General features: G+C 41.1%; 1 protein-coding gene across 3 annotated transcripts in view; it reads right to left on the bottom strand.

Moving 5' to 3' along the window:
* Positions 1 to 5,675: 5,675 nt before the first annotated feature.
* Positions 5,676 to 26,594, bottom strand: part of SLC9D1 (solute carrier family 9 member D1) — a 48,230-nt gene continuing 27,311 nt past the window's right edge. For all 3 annotated transcript variants that reach the window (XM_088458648.1, XM_088458666.1, XM_088458658.1), the window contains 7 exons: positions 24,652 to 24,838; positions 22,816 to 22,933; positions 20,117 to 20,312; positions 19,374 to 19,524; positions 17,597 to 17,676; positions 9,180 to 9,329; positions 5,676 to 7,239 (listed from right to left, as the gene is read on the bottom strand). In XM_088458648.1, the coding sequence (XP_088314774.1) occupies positions 7,126 to 7,239; positions 9,180 to 9,329; positions 17,597 to 17,676; positions 19,374 to 19,524; positions 20,117 to 20,312; positions 22,816 to 22,933; positions 24,652 to 24,838 (996 nt within the window). In that variant the 3' untranslated portion in view covers positions 5,676 to 7,125. The remainder of the gene's footprint in view (positions 7,240 to 9,179; positions 9,330 to 17,596; positions 17,677 to 19,373; positions 19,525 to 20,116; positions 20,313 to 22,815; positions 22,934 to 24,651; positions 24,839 to 26,594) is intronic.

The following is a 26,594-nucleotide window of genomic DNA, read 5'->3' as shown; positions in this document are numbered from 1 at the left end:
CCCGAGCCACTTAGTTATCACTTTTGCCTTATGACAAGGTGCTCCATCATGCTGAAAAATTGTTCATCACCAAACTGTTCTTGGATGGTTGGGAGAAGTTGCTTTTGGAGGATGTTTTGGTGCCATTCTTTATTCATGGCTGTGTTCTTAGGCAAAATTGTGAGTGAGCTTACTCCCTTGGCTGAGAAGCAACCCCACACATGAGTGGTGTCAGGATGCTTTACTGTTGTGCACCACCAGGGGGGGGGTTTCAGCTGTGATCACGGGGAGTGGAGGCTTCCGTGGGTGAAGGTGCTTTTGTGATCGCTGGGGAGGTTGGTGCTCCTGAGATCGCGGGGAGGGGGGCACCTGCAGGGCATGGGGGTGCTCTTGTGACCACGGGGATTGGGTTCGGGGTGCTTCTGTAATAGAGGGTGGGGGGGATGGGGGTACTCTTGTGATATGGGAGGCAACCGTGGGGTTGCTTCTGTGATCGGTGGGGGTGGGCACAGGTCCTAGAGTATGAGGCGGACCTGAAGAGAACCTGCAGCAGTTGCACTGATCCTCTCCTCAGGCTATGACTGAGCTTGAAGCTTGCCATACACCAGGAAGAGACTTGCTGGTGCCAGCACTGGACACACAGGACCAAGGTCGCTTCTGCCTACGCCTATGACAGGGGTTCCGCAGGTGACTGCGCTGAAGACGGGGACTCACTTGCTTCTGCTGAAAGGTGAGTTTAACAAAAGTTAGAGAGGACACTGCCGGTGGAGTGTCCACCTACTTATCGTTCAGTTGGGGGGAAAGTTCCCCCTACACTAGAACGATAGTTGGTGAAGCAAACAGCTGACTATTATTTGCTCCCACACACTAGACTATTATCATTCCATCTAGTTGGCTGGTTGGAAAGATATCGCCCTGGTGTGTGGCCAGCTTAAGAAATGTATGTGTGCATGTGTATATACACACGGTGTGTGTGTATATATAAATATTTTAATAAAAAAAAGTGGCGCGCTAAGCTCATATACAGTATATAGATGAAGAATATAATAAATATCAAAAATAAAATAACTGAAAAATACTCAGTGTAACAATAATTATGCGGATGATCTATTCAAAGAATCATTAAAAGATGTATTACAAGTAGTGAAGGAATGGCGCCTTCAGTGTACCAGTCTTGTTCCTACAACAATAAAGTTCAAAAAGGAATTCAAAAGGTCTGGAGACAATGTTCTTGCAGTGTCTTCATGTGACTCATATACATATATATATATATATTTTTTTTTTCACATAAAGTAGAAGGGCACTCTCCAGTATTGAACTTAAATGTCTTTGTTTAATATCTTCACCATCCAGTGCATACAAAGTTATAACATAGCAGCTTTGCAACAATCCAACAGACCCCATAGGTCCATAAAAGAATTTCAATTGGCAGAAACTTAAAACAAAAAACACTTATGTTTCTTTCGACTTTGGTCACCAGCCAGACCGTTCAGTACTGCATTATCTCTGATAAGCAGCTGATGGATTGTTGAATGTCTCTGAACGGTCTGGCAGGGGATCAAAGTCGACAGACACATAAGTATTTATTTAGAAGTTTCTGCCAATTGACATTCTGCTGTGGACCTATGGGGTCTGTTGGATTGTTGCAAAGCTGCTATGTTATAACGTTGTTTGCACTGGGTGGTATTAAACAAACAAACATTTAAGTTGAATACTGGAGAGCGCTCTTCTACTTTAAGTGATTATGGAAGACTTTGGTTATACAAGCCATGGTAATTAAGGTAGCATCCCTGAAGCTGAATGACTAATGGAGTGCATTCACCTGCATTTATATAAAGGTTTATGGTTTAAATGAACAAAAGGAATGGTGACCAGAACACTGTAGGCTTGCAGATAAGAAATGTATGACTTTGCTCATTGGGACGTGAAGAAACTTGTAGACCTGGACGCAGAGTTGCAAGTAAAATCGGACATACTTTGCTCCAAAAAATTTGTGCACAACAAAAATGTTTATAATTACCAGTATGCAGATTTATGTCTTGTGCTGTGACTGTCTCTATTACCCCTTTTACACCAAAATCCCGGGTCCGACCCTGGAATTTGAACACTGGTCAATCCCGGGTCAAACTCGGCTTCAGACCCCGTTTACACTGCAACTTGACCCGGGTTATTCCCGGGTTTGCCCCGTTCACACTGAACCCGGGTAATCCCTGCTTTTCTCTATAGAAGTCATTAAAAATTGTCTGTTTTAAGGTCTGACAAAGATGGTCACAAAAGGCAACAAAAGAGAGGGGTGGGGACTGATTACAGCATTGCTACAGGTTGCTGTTCTGGCTGTGTATCAGCCTGCGTTTGTGGCTGCTGGTCAGGCTGTGGTGCAGGCTGCAGTTCTGGCTATGGCAGGCTGTGTGCCTGCCTGCTTTTGTGGCTGCTGGTCAGGCTGCTGTGGTGCAGGAGGCTAGGCAGGCAAGCGATGGCTTCATGTGCATCTCTCTGCAGGGCACTGACAAATTACATCATCTGCCAGTGCCCCAGAAGCTCCAATCAGTATCTTTCAGAGCTAGCCGGGTCAAATAAGCAGGGTAGCACCCGTTCACACTGCCGCATGACACGGGAACAACCCGTGTTCAACCCTGCTCTCAACCAGAGTAAGATTCCCGGGTAAATCAACCCGGGAAACTTTTCTGGGAGCCGTTCACACAGAGCATCGACCCGGGTCGACCCGGCGATAACCCGGGTTATTCGGTTGGTGTAAAAGGGGTATTAATGTGCGCCCCACACTAGGTGCAAAATAAACACCTAACATTTTAAGAGGTCAGAGATGATAGAAAGTCCTCAAAAATTAGGTGAGTATTTTTGTTTGTTTGTTTTAAATCTGCATTTGCTACATCACTCCTGCGATATTTTCTGCTGCTCTGGGTTTAAGATGCAATTTACAAATAAATCTAACATCATTTCATGTTAATTTGGCCACCCTGTGTCACAGTGCTACAATTCAGATTGTAAACTTGCTTTGGCAAAGAGAGATAAATGCATGAGCAATGACAGCTCTATGTAACACTGTGGGCACATATTTTCAGGAAGTACATTTTGCACCATGATTGTACCGACTATATTCCAGGTCAGTGTTTGCGCTTTTCAGAAAAGTCTGTTGCAGCGCTTTGAAACTTGGTAAACACTAAAGTGGGGGATGATGTAGATAAAAGACCACTCCTAAATTATACTGTGAGGTACTCTGGAATGTAAAGGTACTAAACTAAACATATACACATTATATATTATAGGTCATTTAACTGATAGCTATCACTTAAGAACAGATGGTAACAGAGTGGGTGTATAACTAGAAACGGTTCATATGGATCAGCAAGCATTTTTTTCATTATTTTACTACATTAAGTTGTCTTATCGTATCAGTTGTTGATTGGTACAGAGAAATACAGCAATATTTTAAACAAAAAAGAGCATATGAAGGGAAATTATTTACACTCTTCTGGAAGACAGTTAAACATCTATCATAGCAGTCAGTATTACTTATTGACTGTAAGAGGCAATATTGATATTAAACTCGTAGGCCCATATACAAATTCCTTATATTACCTTCACAGTAAATATGTGTAAATGCAATGCAGGGCACATGTGTAAACTCCACACCAACACCATAGAAAATTGACCTCTTTCTGAACACTTTTTTTTATTTACTTTCAAAGCTGGTTATCACACGGACTAGATTGTAAATTTATACAAGCAGGACCCTCCCTGCCATTTCTTTTCACGCCTGCACTTATTTTGCCTACTTTATTTTACGTATGTTCTGTTTTCCCACTGTCCGGCACTGTAGACTATAACATGGTGCCTTAGGGCTTAGTACACACCAGGTGATATATTGGACGATATATCACTGCAATGCGGATCGGAAAGATATAGATCGTCCATATAGCTCAGCGTGTACCCTCACCTGCATAATCAGCAACATCGTCCCATCTGATGTGCTGCATGTCAGCTGTTCCAACCACGCTGACGACTGCATGCAGGTGAATGCGGGATGGAAGGGTATATTGTAGGATTGTACACCGGATCGTGCAGTGTGTCAGTATTCATGAGTTCACCATTAAACAATCACTGAACAAGATTAGTGTGCATGGGAAGACAGCGAGGAGGAAGCCACTAATCTCAAAGAACATTGCTGCCTGGATAAAGCTTGCTACAAATAGCAAGCTTGGTCTAAAGGATCACTGAAAAATATTCTATTGACACATAAGTCTAATGCTGGGTACACACTTGGGGATATATTGCTCCTTCTGTCGAGGAGTGATATATCACGAGTCCATCCCCGGGTATGAACACTCCATATCTCTGTGAGTGATGTCGTTCACAGCTATATCAGGTTTGAAATGCAGCACAGCCGAAGCCGATATATTTGAAAGATTTATCGGTGCATCTAGCAGTGTGTACAGATGGGTGTAGTAGGTATTACCGCTGGACACATGTCCGGCGGTTCAAATCCTGACAGCGGCAGCCCTGCAAGAGTGAAAATCCCGATTGTCCCTAAGGTAAGTATCGCTAACCTAATCCCCCCCTAACCCTCCCTTAGGGGTGCCTAACCCTAACCTCCCCCCACCCTCCCCCAAGTGCCTAACCCTAATCCCCCCTTCCCCACCGCCTAAACCTAAGTCCCGGGCGTCGGTCTTCCGAGTCTGGTTATTAGTACCACACCGGGATTAGAACGTCTGGAAGCTGGCGGTTGGGATTTAGACCGTCGGCTTCCAAACTACATCCCGTACAGATAACCCGCCGACTGCCCGTACAATGGCTGCAGGGACCTGCCAACACAAACATCTCAACTGGTCGGACAAATTTAAGTGCCCACCCAGTTGTGATGTCAGCCCAGACACATCGAGTAGCTGATTGGTAAGTTATACACCCTTACCAATTGCCCACTCTGACGGATCGTTCTGCTGACAGATTCGTCGTCAAAGTGTGTACCCAATCTAAAGTTAGATCTTCACCCCAACTGTGAAACACAATGGTGGCAGTATCATGGTTTGGTCTTTGAAAGTACCAGTTTGGAGATGAAGCATGTCTGATGAACACTCAGAACTGTTGACTGCCAAGGAAATCTGGGCCTGATTCAGACCCGCTCGCGAGCGCTATGCCTACCGTCTGGGGCCGGCCCCACTGACATCACAAGTGATGTCAGTGGGAGTGCTTTCGGCTCTGACAGAGCCAAAAGCACTCCAGGGCTTGCGGCAACGAGACCCTACCACAAGGGTCTCGTCGCAAGCCCGATGGTCGCGATGGTCTTGACCATCGCGACCATCTTCTTGGCCGCTCGCTATAGCTGTGGGTGGTCACCCACAGCTATCCTGGCCGCTCTAAAATTAGGAAGGACGGCCCTGATTCAGAGCGAGCGCTCTGTCATAGCGTCCGGCTCTGAAACAGGGCCAGAGTGCTAAATGGATGAATCTTACTTAATGTGACCACTTAACTAAGAAATGTGGAAGTAGTCTTTAAATGTTAGTAGTCTATGGTACGTATTATATAATACCTAACTAATTTTTTAAGCATGCTCTTCAGTTTGGGCATGCTATATTTTTATTTACTGTGAAGATAGTTGCTCATTTGTTACATACATTTTCTTTAAATTTAAAATTCAGTACATTTGTTTTTTTATCTAATAAGCATAGCACAATGCCAGAAACATTTTAATTTTGTTTTATTTTATCCTTCAAATGCATCCCTTACTTTACTGTTAAAGCAATATTGTATTTCCACCGTTTATTACACCTATACCATGTAAATGTCACTCCACCTGAGGGAAATATTTAACAGTCATGGAAAATACATGTATAGCAAAACACCAAGGCTAGTGCCAAACTAGGTAAGATAATGTGACAGTTACATAAGGAAAATAACACCCAACATTGGTCCTTTTTACGCCCTCATTAACGGATTAAAAAATACATTATCCTATTGTAAAAATTAATAAATAGCAGCAATCAATAGAGCATTAGTGTTCTCTGAAAAAATACCATTCTGTTGTTCCATATGGTACCTGTGAAACTGGAATGGGTAAATAGACAGTACTATAACATACCAACAGTACAGCTGGCATAAATATGTGCAACAAAAAAGGTTTTCTGCAAAGCATTACAAAAAAACCAAATATGAGATTTAAGTGTAATTTTAAATACAGTTAAGTATAATTTAAGGATCAGGCATCAATTTATGGAAAAAAAGCCCTTATCTGGAAACACTGCCTTTCCGCACATTGCACATATGGCAGTCCCTTCCTTATTAAATAGTTTAGCAGTGCTCCTCAAAGTGACTCTTGGAAAAAACTCCAGTGCCAATGTCTCCATTAAAAGCAATTATTTACTCCTAGAGTCTTTCTAGTTTTTAGTATTTTAGAGATACTGAGTTTTTGGAAAACACATCCTATACTTGTAAATATTTGCAGTGTGTGCCAAAGTGACTAATTTTATAAGTACAATGTATTGCCTATTTTTAGACCACAAAATAAAACATTAAACCAACAGAAAGAACGATAAATCCAGTATGTACTGCCCTTCATATAAAATATTGAAATGGCAGAGTAGAATGTGCAGAAGTACACATATTAAATTATTGCAGATAATTCACTGCTCTGTCTCTGAGTAAACAAAGTGCCTTATTTAGGATTAGAGCTACAGTATGCCTCAGACATAACAATGAGTTTACCTTTCATTTTAACAGATCAAGCCACCCCTTCAAACTGCTCTATGTTTCATTATTCATCTACCTGCACCTTGATCCATCAGTCCTGGCAAACAGCACATGTATACAAGTGCAATAAAAATACTTTAAGACTGCGTTTAACAAAAATAATTAAAACAAGATTGAGATTAAAAAGGCACATAGGAAGAGAACTATTCAAGGTTATCTCCAGGATGTCATTGTACATAATTGGAGATTAGGTAAAATGGACAATGACCAAGACTGAAAATGGTGAGGTTTCCAGTACTGACTGTAGAGTATGACCCAAACCAGCTTTGCTTTCTAGAAGTGTTCTTGTAGCAAAGGGGTACATTGTTTTCGGTGAAGTCCATGGCTCAAGAAACACTGGAGAAAAAGCTGGTAAAATAAGTTGACCAGCAGTCCCAGTTTATCTCAAGTGCTCAAACGTTTGTCTGGTCTTGGAACACATTTGGTGATAGCTACTTTCCACAGGGCAGGTGCTAGCAGAAGGCTTAATGTTGTCACGCTCAAGATAAGGAGGTAGACCTGAAATTAGATTGCATATTCTTTAAACAAACACTAAAGAAAGTAGAAATGTTTACCAAATACTGCCATGACATTACAGGATAATGGATATATTAGGAATTAAAGTATAACTAACCTTAAATGTAAAGCCATTAGCAAAGTGAAGTTTAACAAACACATGGAATGCTTTTTAAAATCAGTGCAACCCCACATCTACCTTAGGGTCAACATACATCCCGGTTTTCTCGGGACTGTACCGGAATTGGGGTCTGTGTCCCGAAGACAGTCTTCGAGATGCCCAAATGTCCTGGTTTCATGGGGAGGGCGGCTGGAGCGTCAATCTGTCACTGATGGTAGAAGAGGCCACTCAGGAGTATAGGATGCTCCTGTACGGTCTGGTGGTCCCAGGCGTCCAGTCACAGTGTCCAGCAGGCATGCCCTCCACTACACATCCAACAGTCAAGAGCCCGAAGCAGTCTGAACCCGGAAGTACCCTGCATTCTACCAAAGATATGTTGCTCCCTCCTACCTGTAGACCACACACTGGGCAAACTGCCGAACCGATAAACATAATGTAGACAGCATACCAGCGCTCTCCCTGCTGTACACTGGCTGTCTATCACCCCAAGAGGGAATTGAGCAGAAATGGAAATCCTAAAATCATCCTTTTTGACTTTCACATTAAGTCCAAACCACCACCTGTCAGGATCTAACACAGACTTTTGGTGAGATACATTCCCATTGGCTGTTTCCTCCCACTAGAGACACCGGTCAACAGTGCAACGCTGAAAACTTCTGAGCACACCAGCTCCAGTACCGTGGACATTACACTGCCAGGCACCTATCAGTAAGTTCTTATTAACTGCATTGCTATAATCCATCATCCTCCATATGGAAGTATCATTACATATTGAGGTATTAATACATAGGGCCATACTCAATTAGATGCGAAAAGCCGTGATCTGCGAAAAAGTATCGCCGATTGCGTCTTGTTGCCAGGCGGAAACTATTCGACGTATTCAATTGCAAAGACTTTTTGCCTATGATTACGCGGAGGAAAAAAGTGCTGAATTGCGGCTTAAAGGTGCAGAAACCACTCTGTACCCTTTGGACAGCCCCCCCAAAGGATAACTGCGTAAAGAAAATTAAAAAAGACGAACAGCCCAAAAAAGCACTTTGAAAATGATGGCGAAAAAGTACAAAGTGGGGGTACAAACGCAAAAACTAGCGAAATAGACTTTTGGGGTATCTGCAAGTATGGGGGAGGTGTTTTCTTATTGCAGGTGTTTGCTGAAGGTGCGTTTTTTGCGCAACTTAACGCTTGACCTTAGCGATTTTTAACCATGCTTGCACCCATTTTCAAATACCCCAAATGTGACAGGACTACTTATTTTCACCAAAAAAACCTGCTTAATGCTATTCTTCACCTCTTGTGCAAAGCCGCTATTTTGGAGAAACTGACAGCACTTAAGTACCCCAAATAGCTACAGTAGGTCTAATCGGGGACATCTAGATTAAACCCCAATGTTAGTGCATCTTTTGGGGGGTGTCAAGCTGATTTCCCCCAATTCTGACAACACTTTTCGCCTGTTAAGAGTTTTGCCGGGACGCGTTTTCACGTCCTTTGGAATTGAATACGGCGAATATTTATTTTTGAAATATAGCAATCCTACCCTACCTGTCTGTCATGTACCATATGTGACTCCTATAAAAAGTTGCACACTACATTTACAGATTTTTGCTCTGATGGAAATAATTTAACCTTCTCTTCGTCTTAAGCTATATACACATGGGTCATTCCTGCAGCTTGGCACGTGTTTGTTGACAAAAGAGGAGTCAACACTGGTCCACGTGTGTCCAAAACTGGACACAGATCCCATTACTTAGGCAGAGCAATAGGATTGACTATACATGACAATATTTTTCAGCACTACCACAATCTGCACATACACGGTACTCACCTCACGGGAAATGATCCCAGATCTGCGAGCTCTGCTGCCTAAAACAAATGAGAACTCACTGACTTGAGCCAGACCAGCAGACACAATCCACTTAATGTATTGGCTGCTTTTTGGCAGAATCAGAGACAGTACCAGCACTGCCAATACAAACTGTGAAGAGAGAAAAAAATGTATAGATGATACATATCAAAAAGCATTCATTTTTATTTTGCAAAAAAGACTATATACTTGTTTTATGCTAAAATCAGCGTACCGTTAGAAAATAAAGTTCTGTGATCCCATTTACACTGCATTAGATATGCATATTTTCAAGAATGTAGTTCAATTATTGCTGTTATGTGTACAGGTAAATGGCTAACATACTGTGTCACCTTGATCTTTGCAACTCTTAATCTGAAAGAAAAACTATATGGTCCCTTAAAGTGAATGGCCACAGTATACAAAGTACTTTTTCCCTATTTATATATGGGGAACCGGGCCAGACACTAGTTTCAAGCCTATACACCCATCTTTCCAGAACAGTAATAAGAGTATTTTATTGCATTTCTTATGTATTGTCAAATACGAGAAAGTCTCCTGCTCTGTAGGTGAATAGCTACCTTGGCAGTTTCTTTGTACTGACAGCAAAAGGTATCCCCTATGTGAATCTTTAGTAGAAAACAGCAAATGATGTTTACCTGGTAATTTGTTTCTTCGAGATACTTCATGGCAGCCATTACTTGTGGGTTTACATCCCATCTTATTGTTAGACAAAAAGTTTTTTCTCCCCTAGGGACCACCCGTTTCGGGTATATAGGGCTCGATTCAGACCCGCTCGCTAGATGCGTATGCTCGCACCCAGCATATGCAAATCCGGCACACACCCAGCAAGGCAGGCAATCGCACGGCATAAGCACGCCCACTATGTTTTGGCGTGCGATCGCTTTGTGTATGTAGACGCCCACCAGCCTGTCATCTCCAGGAAGTGTACACGTCATCTACAGGACGTGTATGCAACCATCGGTACATCGGGTAAAATCTGAAGCGAAAGCAGCACTTGAGGTTGACTATACCCTGTCGCAAGCACTGCGAACACTTGAGTGTAAAAATCAGCCAGGTGACGTGTACAATGAACCATACTCTTAATTATGCACGCCTCTGAAATGGCGTTCGCATCTCCACTCCCCCGTTATTAGTGGCCAGCCCCTGTCACCACCCACAAATGGCTTCTCCTATCACTCACTTTGCTGGGCAGTCTATGCGCAACGAGTGAACGCTTCCCGATCTCTCGCACTGGTTCGCGGACTGCGATGCGTACGCATGCGCAGAATGCGAAAATCGGCCAGCTACGAGCAAACGCATACTAGCAAGCGGGTCTGAATCAGGTCCATAGTCTCACTCTTCCCCTTCCTCCTTAGTCTTTTGAGTGTCTCCACACATTCTGTACCTGGGGAAAAAACACACTTAGGGAGGGTATATTATAGGCTGCCATGAAGTATCTCGCAGAAACAGAATTACCAGTTGAACATAATTTGCTGTTACTTTTTCCTACTTCATGGCAGCCATTACTTGTGGGATATAGCAAAGCATAATATAGGGAGGGATAATAAAACAGTCCAACAGAAATTTTCATGCTTAATGATTATATTTATTTATTTATGCCAATGCCCCTTTAAGGACATGACTTCCAAAGTTTGCATCAGAAATATCCAACGCATAATGCTTAGTGAAAGTATGAACAGACCAAGTAGCCACTGCACAAATGTCTTTCCCAGATCCTTGACCCTTCCTAGCCCACAAACTCGCCATTGCCCTGGTAGAGTGTGCCTTCAGATTCTCTGGAACTTTACGACCACTCTCCTCATATACAAACGTGATCAACTGTTTGATGCAATTCGCTATTGTCCGTTTCATGGGTACCCCACCTTTTCTTTCACCTGTATGTAGGATAACAAATGCTTTGTTTTCCAAAACTCTTTAACACTAACCAAATAGACAGAGATTGCTCACAATAAGTCCAGCCTATGCAATCTTTCCTCCTGCTCATCCTTCGGCTGCGGAAAAAACAAAAGCAAAATTATTTCTTGATTATAATGAAATGTTGATATTACCTTATGCAAAAAACTTGTGTTTGTTTTCAGAACACCTTTGTCTGGCAATATATTTAAGTTGGGCTCTGTTGCCCATAATGCTTGTAGTTCACTAACTCTTTTTGCTGAAGTAATAGCGGTTAAAAAGACAACCTGCCAGGTAATAATAATGGAATCTCATGTAATGGTTCAAACGGAGATATCATTAGTGCATTCATTATTAGATGCAAGTCCCATGGGGGTAAGACAGACCTAATTTGAGGTCGTATTCTGTTCACCACTTGAGAGAAAATTTTACAAGATTCTCCTCAGATAATCTACTATCCAGCAACACACTTCATGCTGCAATTTGTATGGTCGAAATCGCTAAACCTTTTTCAAATCCATCATGCAGAAACTGCAACACTTATAGCTTGTCAGTCTTCATGACATCATATCTCAAACCTACCCGGAGTGCAAAGGTTTTCCAGATTCTGTAATAGATATCTGAAGATACTTTCTTTCTTAAGGGCCTATCCACTAGGCGACCTGAAAGACTGAACGTCTAGCGCTCAGACCTTCAGATCGCCGAGGTGCGGTGCCGGCATTGAACGGCGTTCACTGAACGTCATTCAGTGCAGGAGTCAGACCACCTATCTCTGAACATGCCGAACCTGACGAGCGTCGTCAGGTTGACGGGCATGTTCAGTAGATAGTCGATGTTGGCAAGGACCCAGCGTGCATGCACATCGCTGGTCCTTGCCGGCTATCCATTACATAATTTTGTAAAGAATGCAACAAAAACCTCCTGGTTTTGGTCGGAATGTTCACAAAGTCGTGTAATGGATAGGCCCCTTTACTTTCATGAGAAATTGTACCACTTGTTCAGACAGTCCTTTCTGTCTTCGTAGTTCCCGTTTAATTTCCACATATCAAACAAAGGATTTGGAGATTCGGAGGAACAATGGACCCTGATGCAACAGCCCTGGTGTGATCAGCAGAATCCAAGGGTCTCCCACCACCATTCTCACCAACATTGGAAACCATACTCTTCTTGGCCAATATGAAGAACGGTTATAACCTCCACTCTGTCTTCTCTGATTTTTCCACGGGCAATCATTGAAAACTTACAATCATTGGAACACATACCCCAGTTTGAGGTTCCATACTAGGGAAATGTATCTATTCCACTTGTTCTCAGCACATGGTATGGTATCTGGAAAAGAAGAGTGGTAGCTTGGCATTTTGATGTGATGTGTCGCCATTAAATCTACTTGAGGGTGACCAACTTTACTAACATGTTCTGGAATACTTGCGCATCCAACTCCCACTCCGCGTTAATACCTGGTGTCTGCTGAGGAATCTGCAACAACAGTGTCTTTCCTGGTATGTGAAGAGCCAACAAGGAATTGAGGTGTTCTTCTGCCCATGCCAGACTTCCTGACACCTCTACCATTAGAAGTTGACTTCTGGTGCTACCTTGACAGATCAGATAAGCCACTACTGCCACCTTATCCGAAACGATCTTTAGAGGAGGTCTTCTTATTAACGGATTTCAGAAGCAAGTTATTGCTTCTTCTATCCTGAGGTCATTTTACAGATTTACCTCCAGACAATATCAGTATGATTCCAAACTGCCCTCATTTCTCTCTGGTTTGAGGCCATCCTTTTCTCTTGAGTAGTCCAGTCTCCTTGCTGACTTGGTTGCAGCAGGTGCGCTCCCCACATTGTTGAGCTTGCATCGGTGGTTAAAACTAAAAACAGAGTCTCGGATAATGGTATTATTCTGGAGTTTTAGATCTGTACTTGTTCACCAAGATAGAGAATCTCTTGTGTCTTGATGTATGCTTATTAGCGAAGACAGAGGAAACCCCTGTCTGCTGTATTGAAGTATGCTCCACTGCAACCTTCTCATCCTCCATCTTGCCCAAGGGATTAGATCTATGGCAGAAGACATCATTCCCAACAGACTTGATCCAAGGCGTAACGATATTGTGTCGCATAACAATGAAAGAGGTTAATCTGTTCTAAATTTTTTGCATCATTTGTCTGATAATGCAATCTTAGAGTGTCTACCTGCAAAACCAGGAATTGAATTTGCTGTCTTGATCTAACTGGCTTTAATCACAGTTTATAACCCAACATGACATTTAAGGAATTCTATCATTCTGTCTACTGCCTGCCTTTTGTACCATTCCCAGCAATTAGCAGATCGTCTAAATACTACCAGATTGCTATTCCCTGTCTTCTCAAATGAGCTTTAAGGAGTCACCAGGACTTAAGTAAACTTTTTCGGGGATGTTGCCAGACCGAAAGGAAGACAGGTAAATTAAAAAAAGTTTCCCTTGGAAACAAATTCTCAGCAACTTTCGATGTTTTCTGTCAATTGTAACATGGAAATAGACATCCTTTAGATCTATTGACACGAGAAAGTCCTCCTGCATTGTGCCCGTCAGAATGGATTTCAGTGTTTCCATATGAAATTTCTTTAACTTCACAATGTGTTCAATTGTCTGAGATCCATAATTGTTTTGAATCCTCCAGAAGGTTTTTCTAACAGGAATATCAGAGAACTTAAACCTTTCCTTTCTATCCAAAAACTGACAAATTCTAAGTTTTTTGATTTAATAATTTTCTCCAAACTGTTTTGCAGAGACCTAACTTCCAAAGTTACCTCAAACTCTTGTTTCAACATTTTTTTTTTTTTTTTTAGATTTCTGAAAATTCCATCCGATACCCCCGAGACACTACTTCCAGAACCCATTCGTTCTGAATAGTAATTCTACACCGGTTGGCACATTTGTAAAAGTCTGGTCCCTGCAGTACAACTTTATCTGACAAGTGTGTTAGGGATCCCTGATCGTCATTGCCTTGGATTGTTTCTCCAACTGGACTGACAAAAGGCCTTGACATTCCTGCAGAATATCTGCTACTATATTGCCGCCAAGGTCTATAACTTCTTGCTTCCTTAAACTGTTGTTTAGGAGATGGCAAAGGATACGTACTTCTAATTTATCACCAAAAAGCAAGGAACCTAAATAGGGTAAAGAAAGGTTTGGTTTTTTTATGTACGTCAGCGGCCCAAGAGCATAGCCATAGAGTCATTCTCACCATCACTCCTGCAGCCATATCCAATGTGTCACGTGAGGCTTAACACAGATATTCTTATAGCCTTATAGATTAGAGACTTCTCTGTAAATAATGTCTTACAATTTTCTCTTCCAAGTCTGTGTTCATAACAGATATCCAGAGTCTCAAAAGTTCGAGAGACCAAGGCTATCGCAACCCCAGATTTCAGAGGCTGCCATTGAGCTATGGCATTTTTTTTAAGGAGCTTCACACACAAGCACAGGGATAACATACAGACTCCACACAGTCAGGGCCACGATAACCAAACTCACGACCTTAGTGCTGTGAGGAGGCAATGCTGACCCTTACGCCATCTGTGCTGCCCCATCTTCAAGAGCAAGAGGAATGGTATTTACATACAAGTTTAGAAACTGCTGCATCCCAAGTTAAAAATGGATTGTCATTGAAGGATACCCGGATGTTATCAACATTCTTTATACATAATCACCTTCATAATCTTATGTATCGAGAAATATCTGCTTCTTTTATACCTGTCTTCAAACAGTTAATCTTCCACATCTCCATAGTCATTATAATCCATTAATTTCTATATACTTTTTTAGATTATCCACAAGATCCTAAGTTAAATATGCAGATTCCTCACTATAGCTATTTTGCACCACCCGTTCAAGCATAAATTCTGGCAAAAAATTATTCAGTCAAAATCCAAACTAGTTTGTGACCTATATATTTTTAAATCTCTGCAACTCCATAAATTCTTCCTTATGCTGGGCATACACTATACAATTATCTGTCAGATATCTGTCCAATCTGGCTGGTTGGAATGAAAATCTGGTAGTGTAGGGGGGCAAATGACAATCAAACATTTGTTCACAAACACTGGAAAACAAACAAAAATGGACATTCACCCAAATTGGTTAAATAAAACAAATTTAACCAAGTTGAACAATCAACTTTGTCTGTTTTTCAGTGTTTAAAACCATATAATCAATTGTCATTTGCTCCCATAATTACCAGATTTTCATTACCCGCAAGATTGGACAGATAATTGTATAGTGTATGCCCAGCATAAAAGCTGGCCATACACGCTACAATTATCAGGGCGATCTGCCCGATATCTGCGGATTGCCCCGTTAATTGTAGTGTGTGCGGGGGACAGAGTGTTAAATATATTGCTCGGTCGGGCATGCTGGATTGTCCAGCATGCCCGTCCAATGCGATATTTATGGGGTAATATGTCGGCCGCATTGGGCAGTGTATGCCCAGCCGCGGCTGACAGACAGACATTTCCTGTGTTCCTTCCCATGGAAGGAAGAGGGAAATGTCTCCTCCCCCGGGGGCGGAGCGCAGACGTCGGGCAAATACACTGTGAGAGATCTCACAGTGTATGCCGAGGACATCTGCGGTTGGCAGGCTGCCAGATAAACTGTCTGTCGGTCTGACAGGCATTTTATCTGGACATGTATGCCCAGCTTTACAAAGGATGTCTTCACCCAATCCATTAAGTCCAGCAGCTGTAGACTGATTAACAACAGTTGTAGTTCTCTCTGGCAATCATTGCAAACCTTAGAATCCGGATTACCAGAGAACAGTTATCACATGCAGGACAAATATATGCAGATTTTTTTCTAATGCTGGGCATACACTACATAGTTATCGGTCAGAAATCTGTCCAATCTGGCTGGTTGGAATGAAAATCTGGTAATGTACGGGAGCCAATGACAATCGACCACATGGTCTTAAACACTGGAAAACGGACAAAAATGATTGTTCAGACAAATTGGTTAAATTCATTTGATTTAACGAATTAGTCTGAATGACAATTTTTGTCTGTTATTCAGTGTTTGTGAGCAAATAGACAATTGTCATTTGCTCCCATACATATACTAGATTTTCATTGCAACCATCCAGATTGGGCAGATATCTGACAGATAACTATATAGTGTACGCCCAGCATTACAAATCTTCTTCCTGTCTCCCAAGCTGGAGCACAAAGCAGAATAGATAGAACTTTCACCCTAACTAGCATTACATAGGAAAAATGCCCTCTATGAAGACTTACCTCTTCTGGGCACATACAGTCTTTTGGGGAGAAGGCTCGTATCCATGTTGCTAGGCACAGAATCACTCCAGGTCAGACTTTTGTGGAGGGCAAAGCAACTCCATTACACTCGGTGCTCACACCTGGGGCAGACGCATGTTCAGACCGTCCATGCACAGAACTCTGGCAACGGCCACGTCACAGGCACTTCTGCCCACCGCCAACAGTCTCCCACATAGCTGCCTGCCACAACGATCTCCAGCACTTCCGCACACCGAACCCCACAGGGATACAGGACAGCTGCTGGGACTAGGAAACACAGCGAGTAGCGCTAACGACACAATGAAATCGGGCGCAACACATGGGCCCATAATTCTGCAACACACATCAGCCTCTCCCCGGGGTGCCGACCCGGTTCCAGAATACAGCTCCAAAAGGCATATTTACTGGATAGTCACTGAGGTAAGTCCTCTGCATTGCTATAATAACAAACTTCCCCACACTGTCTGTACTAGGAGACAGGAAAACAGACTAAGGAGGAAGGGGAAGAGTGAGCCTATATACCCTAAGTGGGCGGTCCCAAGGAGGGGAAAATCTTCCTGTCTAACAATAGGAGGATGGGATATAAACCTACAAGTAATGGCTGCCATGAAGTAGGAAGAAGAAAAGCTCTTTTACATTTTCAAACATTAAGAGGTGTCTTTTAAGGCATAAAAAAAAATAAAAACAGAATAGTAAATTCCAATGCTACAGTACCAGAAGTTCATATTCTCCCTCTAACAAACTCCTCTTTAACTCAGAGTTCAATGACATGTCTGTCAGATGCTCTATTCAAAATGTAAGTAACTAATGAAAATTGAAAAACCAATGATAGATTATGTCACAGTAGGCCATTTAAACACAGTCCATAATTACATCCTCAAATATCTCCCCCATATTAGTTGTAGTGAGATACAGATAAACATATGAACTAATGGGAGGCGACAGTGGAGCTATTTCTAATGGATCATAACATTTGAAATGCATTTCACTACCCTATATCTGAGCAAGTGAAGAATGCTTTATGTTTATATAAAAGGAATGAATCCTATAACCTAAAAGGATGTTTATGGCCTTTGGCACGACAAGCCTGCCATGTGCAAAAAGGTGGATAGTATTGGAATGACATTCTTAAACTGACAATTTTTTTAAAAATGATTTATGGTAAATTAAAGTAGACAAATAATAATAATAATTACCTTCATTATCACAAGTGTCAACGTCAAGGACAAAAGAATAGTTAACTCGTAAATTACAAATGTTGGAAACACATGAAGTCCTGTTAAAATAAAAAATCTTAAAAAAATAGTTCATAGAAATGTATATATAGCACAATGAAAAATATTAGGGAACTGTAAAGCAATAGATTTTTGAAATAGTGCCTGCATACAAACTTATCATTTTCTACCATGTTTATTTATGCTGGCCATGCATTGCAATTTTGATTGGGCAAGTTGATGAACTATTGTACAGTATACAGGCTTTTATAGCCAATGAAACTGTGATCCAGTTGAGATGAAAAGAAATAGGGGTCTATTTACTAAGCAGTGTTAGGAGACAGAGAGAAAAGTGATAAGAAAGTGATAAGGTGCCAGCCAATCAGCTCCCATCTGTCATCTCACAGGCTGTGTTTGAAAAATGACAGTTGGGAGCTGATTGGCTGGCACCTTATCACTTTCTTATCACTTTTCACTCTGTCTCCTAACACTGCTTAGTAAATAGACCCCATAATCTTTGTTACAGGGGAGAGGGGGTATTCCTCTTCAGTCAGGACAAGAAGGAACCAAAGTGTACCCTGCGATCTGGATGTTTAGCCAAGCGTGTCACATCTGTGGCCTAATTGCTTACATGCAGTGTCATTGTTAATGTAGTACAACCAGATTACTTGGTGTTTGGGGGACTCTACAATTGAAATAAAGTGACCACTGTAGTTACATTTGGCATTTGTTTACTCCTACCATACAAGGTATACAATGCACTGCGCACTTATTTTCTTCTAGCAATGCATATAAAACATTAACTATACTTGTTTTATAAATAGGGTTCATTCTAATTTGATTTTGTCACTCTGAAAACACATGGTAATTTGTTTTCTGCAACCAGTTGGAGATTCCATCTAGTGAGGCAATATAAAATATAATGCATAAACACATAAAAATAGATAAGGACCCTTGTTGATTTATCGAGCAATGAAATTTAAAATGATACAAACTCAGAAAGACCTACAAAGCAGGAAACATGTAACTGATTATACATTTCTGACTTGTGTCCCCCCCCCAAAAAAAAAAAAAATTGTGTTTATAGGATTAGGGCGATTTTCCCTGTACTTTAAGAGATTATCCTAATCTAGTAAACAGGTATGACAAAAAAGGTAGGGGTTTAAATAACTGCCTTATAAAACAGAAGGTATAACCTATTATTATAAAATTGGAGCCTGAAATGAATGAAGTCATGTTTGAGTGATGATTTAATTGTGGCTGCGGAGCATGTACATCATATCTAACGTGCATTATTATTACCCTTTATTTATATGGCGCCACAAATGTTCCGCAGAGCCTTACAATGTACTTAAACAAATAAGTGAACAAAAAATCAGTGACTTACAGTACAATACAATGCAGGACAAGGGCATGGTTTATATACACATTGCTGCATTAGCGATCATAACACTCAAATAAGCAACAGGGCGTAAGCAACCAGGTGTAAGGTGCCCGAGTGAGGAGTAGATGAAAGTAATAAGTAAGGAGAAGCACAAGAGGGAAGAGAGTCCTGTTGGTGAGAGCTTACATTCTTGCATGGCGCATGTCCTAGCTCCCACTGTGCGAGCCGTGTCCGGGAACAGGGTGTGTGTATCTGTGTGTGTGTTCGGGGTGGGGGGTTGTGTGAAGTATAACGCGATAGGAAGGGACGGGAACGGGAGAAGCAGAGCGGCTGCAGAGTGGCTGAGACCGGGTGCATTTATTCACTAGTTGTTACCTATAGATGCAAAGAAAATGATAGCCAGGAAATCTCGTATTGGCTCAATGCATGACATAATTTCTTCTGTGACCATGTGTCCTTGGGAAGAAACGAGTGCTCCAGCTAGGAAACATCCCAGCTCCATCGACACGTCCAGTAGTTCTGTTAGCTAACAGGGAAAAGAACATTTTATGTTAAAGGTGAAACAAACTGAGTTATCAAATCAGAAGACCAAGCTCCAGGGCAGTTAGTTCAGCTCATTTCCTAACAATAATTAGCATATCTACAATGCATGTCTTACACGTGATTATTCTTGGTTGGGTTTATAGATGTTACAAGAACAATGAAAGGAAAATATATAGGTTTTGATTCTGAAGCAAGTTCATCATATAAAAAGCACACAATAAAATATAACATTTTTCAATGATCAAAAAAGGTTTGTTCTGAATGTGAACAAATTTGGGAGCACAGAATTGAACTCTAGTGTATTTTCCATGCCTTGGAATGTACAGAGCTGCTACAAGCCACAAAACACAACTGCAAGTTATGCAGAAGCAGCTGTTAGGAGTGTAATATCCTGAATTTGTTTACTCTCTGGTAATAGAGATAAATGTGAGGTGTTGTAAAGCAGAGTTTCCAGCATTAATATACAACAGAATATATATATACATACATATATATTGTGCACATGAAAATATATATATAGTATTCATATTCTAAATGGACAGTTTGATGGGCTTATAGATAATATCTGAACTTACTGTCAACATAAGAAAAACGAATGCAGAAATGCCCATGACAAGAATTTCTTTATTGCCTTTGCTTTCAGCGTGCAGCTTTCGATAATAAGGCCCGATGAGATAAGTCTTCATAATAAGACAGATAAGAAAGACCGCAACCAAAGAAAAAAGTATTTGTCCAATCAGCAACAGTATTCGGAAAATCTCCAACACAACACTAAAAAGAAAAAAAAAAATTATATATAGCATTAAAATCCACCAACATTATATCCAAAATAATAGCCCTATAGAAAAGGTTCCTTAATTCCTTTACCTCCGCATATACCTTAAGACTGTGTAGGATGAGTCGCACTCATCCTCCACAGTGATCAAGGCAGTTAAAGAAAAATACCCAGCCGGTTCCAACAACCAGTGGAAATTACTGGCAGCTCATGCATAATGACATCACTATAATTGAAAAATAAATATATGAATAAAATGTATGGGTGCGTGAACTTTAAATATATCACCAACGTCTTATTAGGAATAGAGCAGTTTGAACAAGACTTTATATCCTTCACTGCCACATAATAATGGCGTCCAGGGATGGGTGAAAAGCTCCACAATCTGCCACCCATACATTTAGGTGCACCCACATTTGAAAGGGGGGATCCCATCTTACAAATGATGTAACCCCTAGTAATAATACTCACCACTACAGAAAAAATTATTTTCTGTATATGGGTGGAAGGACACTAAGTGCCCCGAACCCCCATAAGGCCTAGTTGGACATGAGAGGACACACACATTTGTCCCCTATTTCAAATGATGTCGTCCCCTTGTAGCCAATATCTGCTTATCACCATACAATATTACCCTGCACACTGGAAAACATAACTTGTTAGTTGTGCTCACATTAATGGGTATAGGTTTCAGCTTACGCTTCTTACACCCCATGCATCATTAGCTGTGTTTAAAGTTGTAATGTTATTTGTTTGCTGCATTGTACAGTTTACTTTATTGTACTGTTCTACCTTTTACTTTTTTATTGTTTGTCCTCTGTATGGCGCTGTGGACCACTTGTGGCGCCCTATAAAATGTTAAAATAATAATAATATTTTAAAAATAAGCACATTTGCTTATTTTGACATTTTGGTTACATTTATTCCACAGCAATAGGACTGTATTTTCCCAAAATCCAATGTCTTCTATAAAAAATAAAAAAAAAGTATAATTTGTGTGGGTTTTGAATATAAAACATTAGTAATATTGATGTTTGAATGTGACTAGTGCAAACGTTGAAAATTTGGCCAAGCACAGGACAGAGAAAACCATCAGCAGCAAAAGGAGAAAATATAAGCAACATTAAATGTAACATTTTATTTTTAGAAAGCTTAAATATTGTAAATACCCAAAGCTCCCAGTAGCAACAGTTGATAAACACAGAGACAAGAGATTAAAGACACGTTTTTCCAAAACAATGAAATAAATCTCTCAAAAGCAGAAAAAGTTGGGCTAAGTTGACAAAAATACACAAAGGGGTCAATTCAATTAGGTGCGAGTTGGGTCCTGCGAGCCGTTCTTACGGCGAACTCGCACAGCGAATTCCATTTGCAATTCCATTCCAAACTTGAGTAAATCCACGTTTTTTTGTGCGCACCCCCTTACCTAGTTAAAACGTAGAAAAAAATCTTTAAAGTATAAAATGTTGTTTATTATAATCTCTGGTACACAACTCCCAATGAATATTCATGCATTTGGATGGTATAAACAGCATAATTTGGCCAATAAAGACATGTCAGTTTTCAAATGAATTTCTCTAAAAAGCTCAATAATGGGTTAAATGATGGAGACAGGTATGTGCAGGTATAAATGATGGGGACAGGTATGTGGAGGTATAAATGATGGGGGACAGGTATGTGGAGGTGTAAATGATGGGGGACAGGTATGTGGAGTTGTAAGTGATAGGGGGCAGGTATGTGGAGGTGTAAATGATAGGGGGCAGGTATGTGGAGTTGTAAGTGATGGGGGGGCAGGTATGTGGAGGTGTAAATGATGGGGGACAAATATGTGGAGGCGTAAATGATGGGGGGCAGGTATGTGTAGGTATAAATGATGGGGGACAAATATGTGGAGGTGTAAATGATGGGGGGTAGGTATGTGGAGTTGTAAGTGATGGGGGCATGTATGTGGAGGTGTAAATGATGGGGGACAGGTATGATGGGTGTTGTATTGATGGGAGGGGGTTTTTGAACGTGCAGATGAGAGGTAAATTTGTTTATTCCAACTTTTTACAAAAACTTGTATAAAAACACAGAAAAATTACTATACAGAAATTTTTCTGTACCCCAAAATTCTAGAAAGACTTTCATTTGCTGAAAAACACTTGCGTGTTATCTTTTATACAACCCCTAATAAAAAGTTCAAGTATTAGCCATTTGACACCTTTTAGAAGCCGCCAAAACGTTCCTTCTTGTCACTAATAGCCTTCCATATGGTCATGCTATCTCAGTTTTGGGGTCCAGGTTGATCTCCCCACTTTTTTATGCACTTTTCCAGGTAACGCAACCTTGCCGCGAGTATAGCAAATTGGCATTTCTAATTGAATCTCGCATTTCACGCTTCATGAAACAAACTTGATTTTGCAAACTCGATCCTGATTGATTTGGCCACAAAGAGTAGAGGCAACTTCTACTCTTTCTGCATATTGTCATCTTTAACCCTTTAAAGACAAAAATCACCTGGAGTAAGTGCTTCCTCCTGCTTGAATAAGAGTTGGCATAGCAGCAATGAACAAGCTAAGCTGGACATCCTGCATCACAAGCATGCCAAGTAGAACACTGCTATAATCAAGATCACCTGCACAACACAAAAATGGAAATTAGTTTAGTGTCCAGTGCATTAGAGGGGACATATCATTACTAGACACCTATCTATAAACATAATTAGGTGCTTCATTAAAGCCTGTAAATCAAAAACGTTGCCAGTTCTTGGCCTGTAAATGGCATGTAGCCCTAATTGCCATAGAAGGGTAAATCGTCCAGTGAATGAATGATTAGAGGGAATTCTTATTTAAGGGGATGATGTATGTAGAAGACAGAACATAAAAACTATTCTGAGACATGTACCATCATTGAATACTTTTAAAATACAGATGAAGATTGAAAGAATAGTTAGAATTTTACAACCAAACAGAAGTGTAGAAATTACCAGTGAATGAAAGCACAATGTTAGAAAATGAGTAGACAAGTCAAAAATATGATATTAATAAAACATAGTCAATAGATCTTATCTAAGTTTATATGCACTAACATTTAAAATTACTGTATTAAACCTGAAAATGCTCATTCTTTAGAATATAAACTCTTACGGGCTGGGCCCGCTTCCCTCATGTGCTTCCCCTTACTCATACTTTCATCGACTCCTTACTCCCCACAAGGGCACCCAACACTTGGTTGCCGACTCCCTGCTGCTTATTTTGAGTGTTATGATCGCTAATGTGTATAAACCATGCCCTTGTCCTGCATTGTATTGTACTGTAAGTCACTGGTTTCTTGTTCACTTATTTATGTACTATGTAAGGCGCTGCGGAACACTTGTGGCGCCATATAAATAAAGGATAATAATAATTCACTGGTAGTGTTTATTCACTGGCTGATTCACCCTATTATCTGACTAAGCCTTTCTTATGGGGTTTAGAAGTATTGTTTGGTGTACCCTTAAAAAAAAAAAAAAGTACAATGCTACATAAATATGTTGGTACGTAACAAAGACTAGATGATAATAATAATGAACAGCCTGTAATGCAAAGATAAAGCCTCACAAGAAATAACTAACCATAACACACAAAATACTTCAGGAGACAACTAGAGGTAAAAAGCCCTTGAGTCTTTAATAGGCTTCAAGCCACTACATGTGAAGGAACTAACATTCAGTCAAATAACTACATTTGAATGGAATCCACAAACAAGTGAAATGCAAACATATCATGCCAGACGTACATGAAAAAACCATTATAATGATTTTCATTCTGTTGATAGGAGTACTCTCTCTTATCTATAATGTATTTGGGGAGGTCACAAGTCATGCAGTCCTCTTGGAAACAAAGACAAACCTGAGCTTAAATTCTAACTTTTCTAATTTTTACAGTAAATATACTGGTGTATTACAGTAAGCAGCAGTCACTTTACAATAAAAACTTACTGTAATAACGATTACTAATATATTCCTCAGTAAGTAAAACAGAACTATGCTTGCATGCTAGCAGCGGGTTACTTGCCTGACACAAAGACTAGAACGAGAGCCTTGTACTTTGGCCACATGTTAAGTCTTCCTAACAGATAGAACATTATGGTGTCCTTTGATAATAATTCCACAACATATTTATCTTTCTGTCTATTACCAAATTATAAAGATTAAATCTTCATCATAAAAACCATAAACAATAAAGAAATAAAAAGAATGCACTTTTTAGAAATAAGTTACTACACTCTTTCATGTTTACAAAATCATATTTCCTTGGACAGATGGAACACTTATACTAGGAATGTATGTCAATGTGAAGTGCATTTTATTACCATCTTTATCTCCACGAGCCCCGCCTCCAAGGAACCTGGACACCAAGGGTGTGCTCGACAAAGACAAACACGTTGAAATGAAGACACTCTGAGTAGGTCTGATTTGCAGGAAATGCCCCCACAGCAAGCCAAATGCAATCATTAGAAGTGTCATAAAGCATGGGCCTTGCACTGCTATTTTCCACACCTGCAGAACCAAAAATTCAATATTGCATCTCATACATCACAACCAGTGCACCAGCAAAACTCCCAAAGCTACAGTGGTGGAAGTCATATTTAATTTAAACTCGCTAAGATACCTCAAAGCCACTTATGCTGGGTACACACTGGATAATATATTGTTCGTACAGCCCACGTATGATATATCACTCAGTGCATCGGCTTGTGTATACACACGATATATCTGCGAACAACATCCTTCACAGAAATATTGCATCGGCCGCGCTGCACAACCATACGCTATATCCGAAAACAGGATTTTGGTACTTACCAGTAAAATCTGTTTCTCCTCTGATTCCACAGGGGACACTGGTGCTACAACACTGGGTATAGCTGTGGTTGAGTAGAGCCTGGCACTTTAACTAATCTGAAAAGTGTGACTGGCTCATGCCCCTCTATGCTCCAGTTAAGAAAACTGAGCCCGAGAGGAGACTTAGAACAGATAGAAGAGGAAGGAAAAGGAGAATAGGTCCAAAGAACAGCACACCTGCGGAACCTAACAAGACACTGCATACATAACAGACAGTCACACAGACAACAACAAAAACTGCAACAGAACTGGTGCAAAAAATGTCAAGGAAAAAAACTGAAAAGCAGGTAAAAGGCGCAGGGCCGGCGTCCAGTGTCCCCTGTGGAATCGGAGAAACAGACTTACCGGTAAGTACCAAAATAATTTTGGCGACATAAGCCTGTCGAATAGTCAGACGGATCCATCTGGCTAAGATCTGCTTTGACGCAGGCCATATCATAAAAGGACAAAGAGCATCCAATTTTCGGATTCCCTCCGTATGCGCCATATAAACACTGAGAACCCGTACCACATCCAAAGACTGTGAAACTCCAGAAGATTCCAACATTACTGGAAACCACAATCAGCTGATTTATGTGGAAGGCCGAGACCACCATTGGCAAGAAGAAAGGGCAAGTACGAAGTTCCGCCCTGTCGGCGCGAAAAACAAGGTATGGGGAGTGACAAGACAGAGCCCCCACAGCTCAGACACACGTCTGGCCAAAACCAGCACCAATAAAATGACCAGTTTCCAGGTGAGAATTCCACCTCATCTGAGGGTTCAAAAAATGTGGACTGAAGAAAGGATAGGACAAGGTTTAGATCCCAGGGGGGAAGTAGGCAGAACAAAAGGAGGCTGGACTCGAAGCACCCCCTGCAGAAAATAAACCTCCGGAAGGAGGGCCAGACGACTATTAAAGAACTCAGATAAAGCAGACCTGCACTTTCAGCTAACCCAAACAAAGTCCAGCAACGAAACCTCCTTGCAGGAAGAGAAGGAGACGAGGTAGGTGAAATAAATATTTGGAGGAACCACATCCTTCGCACCAGGACACATAGAACCTCCATATTCTATGGTAATGAGCAGACGTAACCAGGTTACACGCTCTGAGCATAGTAGGGATCACCCTATGCGGAATACCATGTCTTCTTAAGATGGCGGTCTCAACAGCCACACCGTCAAATGAAACCGACATAAGTCTGTGTACACCAACGGACCCTGCTGAAGAAGATCCGATCATAATGGCAGAGGCCACGAATTGTCTGCCAGAAAGAACAGAAGATCCGAGTACTAAACTCAACGAGGCCAATCCGGTGCCACTAGGATGACTGTCATGGCTTCATGCTTGAGAACCCATGAAAACAATGGAAACGGCAGGAAGAAGTACACTAGGTCCTACGGCCAAGGGAGTGACACAGCTCATCCGCTCCGACG

The sequence above is a fragment of the Taudactylus pleione genome, unplaced genomic scaffold (genome assembly GCF_031769625.1).
Source record: "Taudactylus pleione unplaced genomic scaffold, aTauple2 ptg000041l, whole genome shotgun sequence".
Taxonomy (NCBI): Eukaryota; Metazoa; Chordata; class Amphibia; order Anura; family Myobatrachidae; genus Taudactylus; species Taudactylus pleione.
The sequence above is the reverse complement of the archived record's forward strand: the minus strand, read 5'-3'. Positions and strand labels throughout refer to the sequence as shown.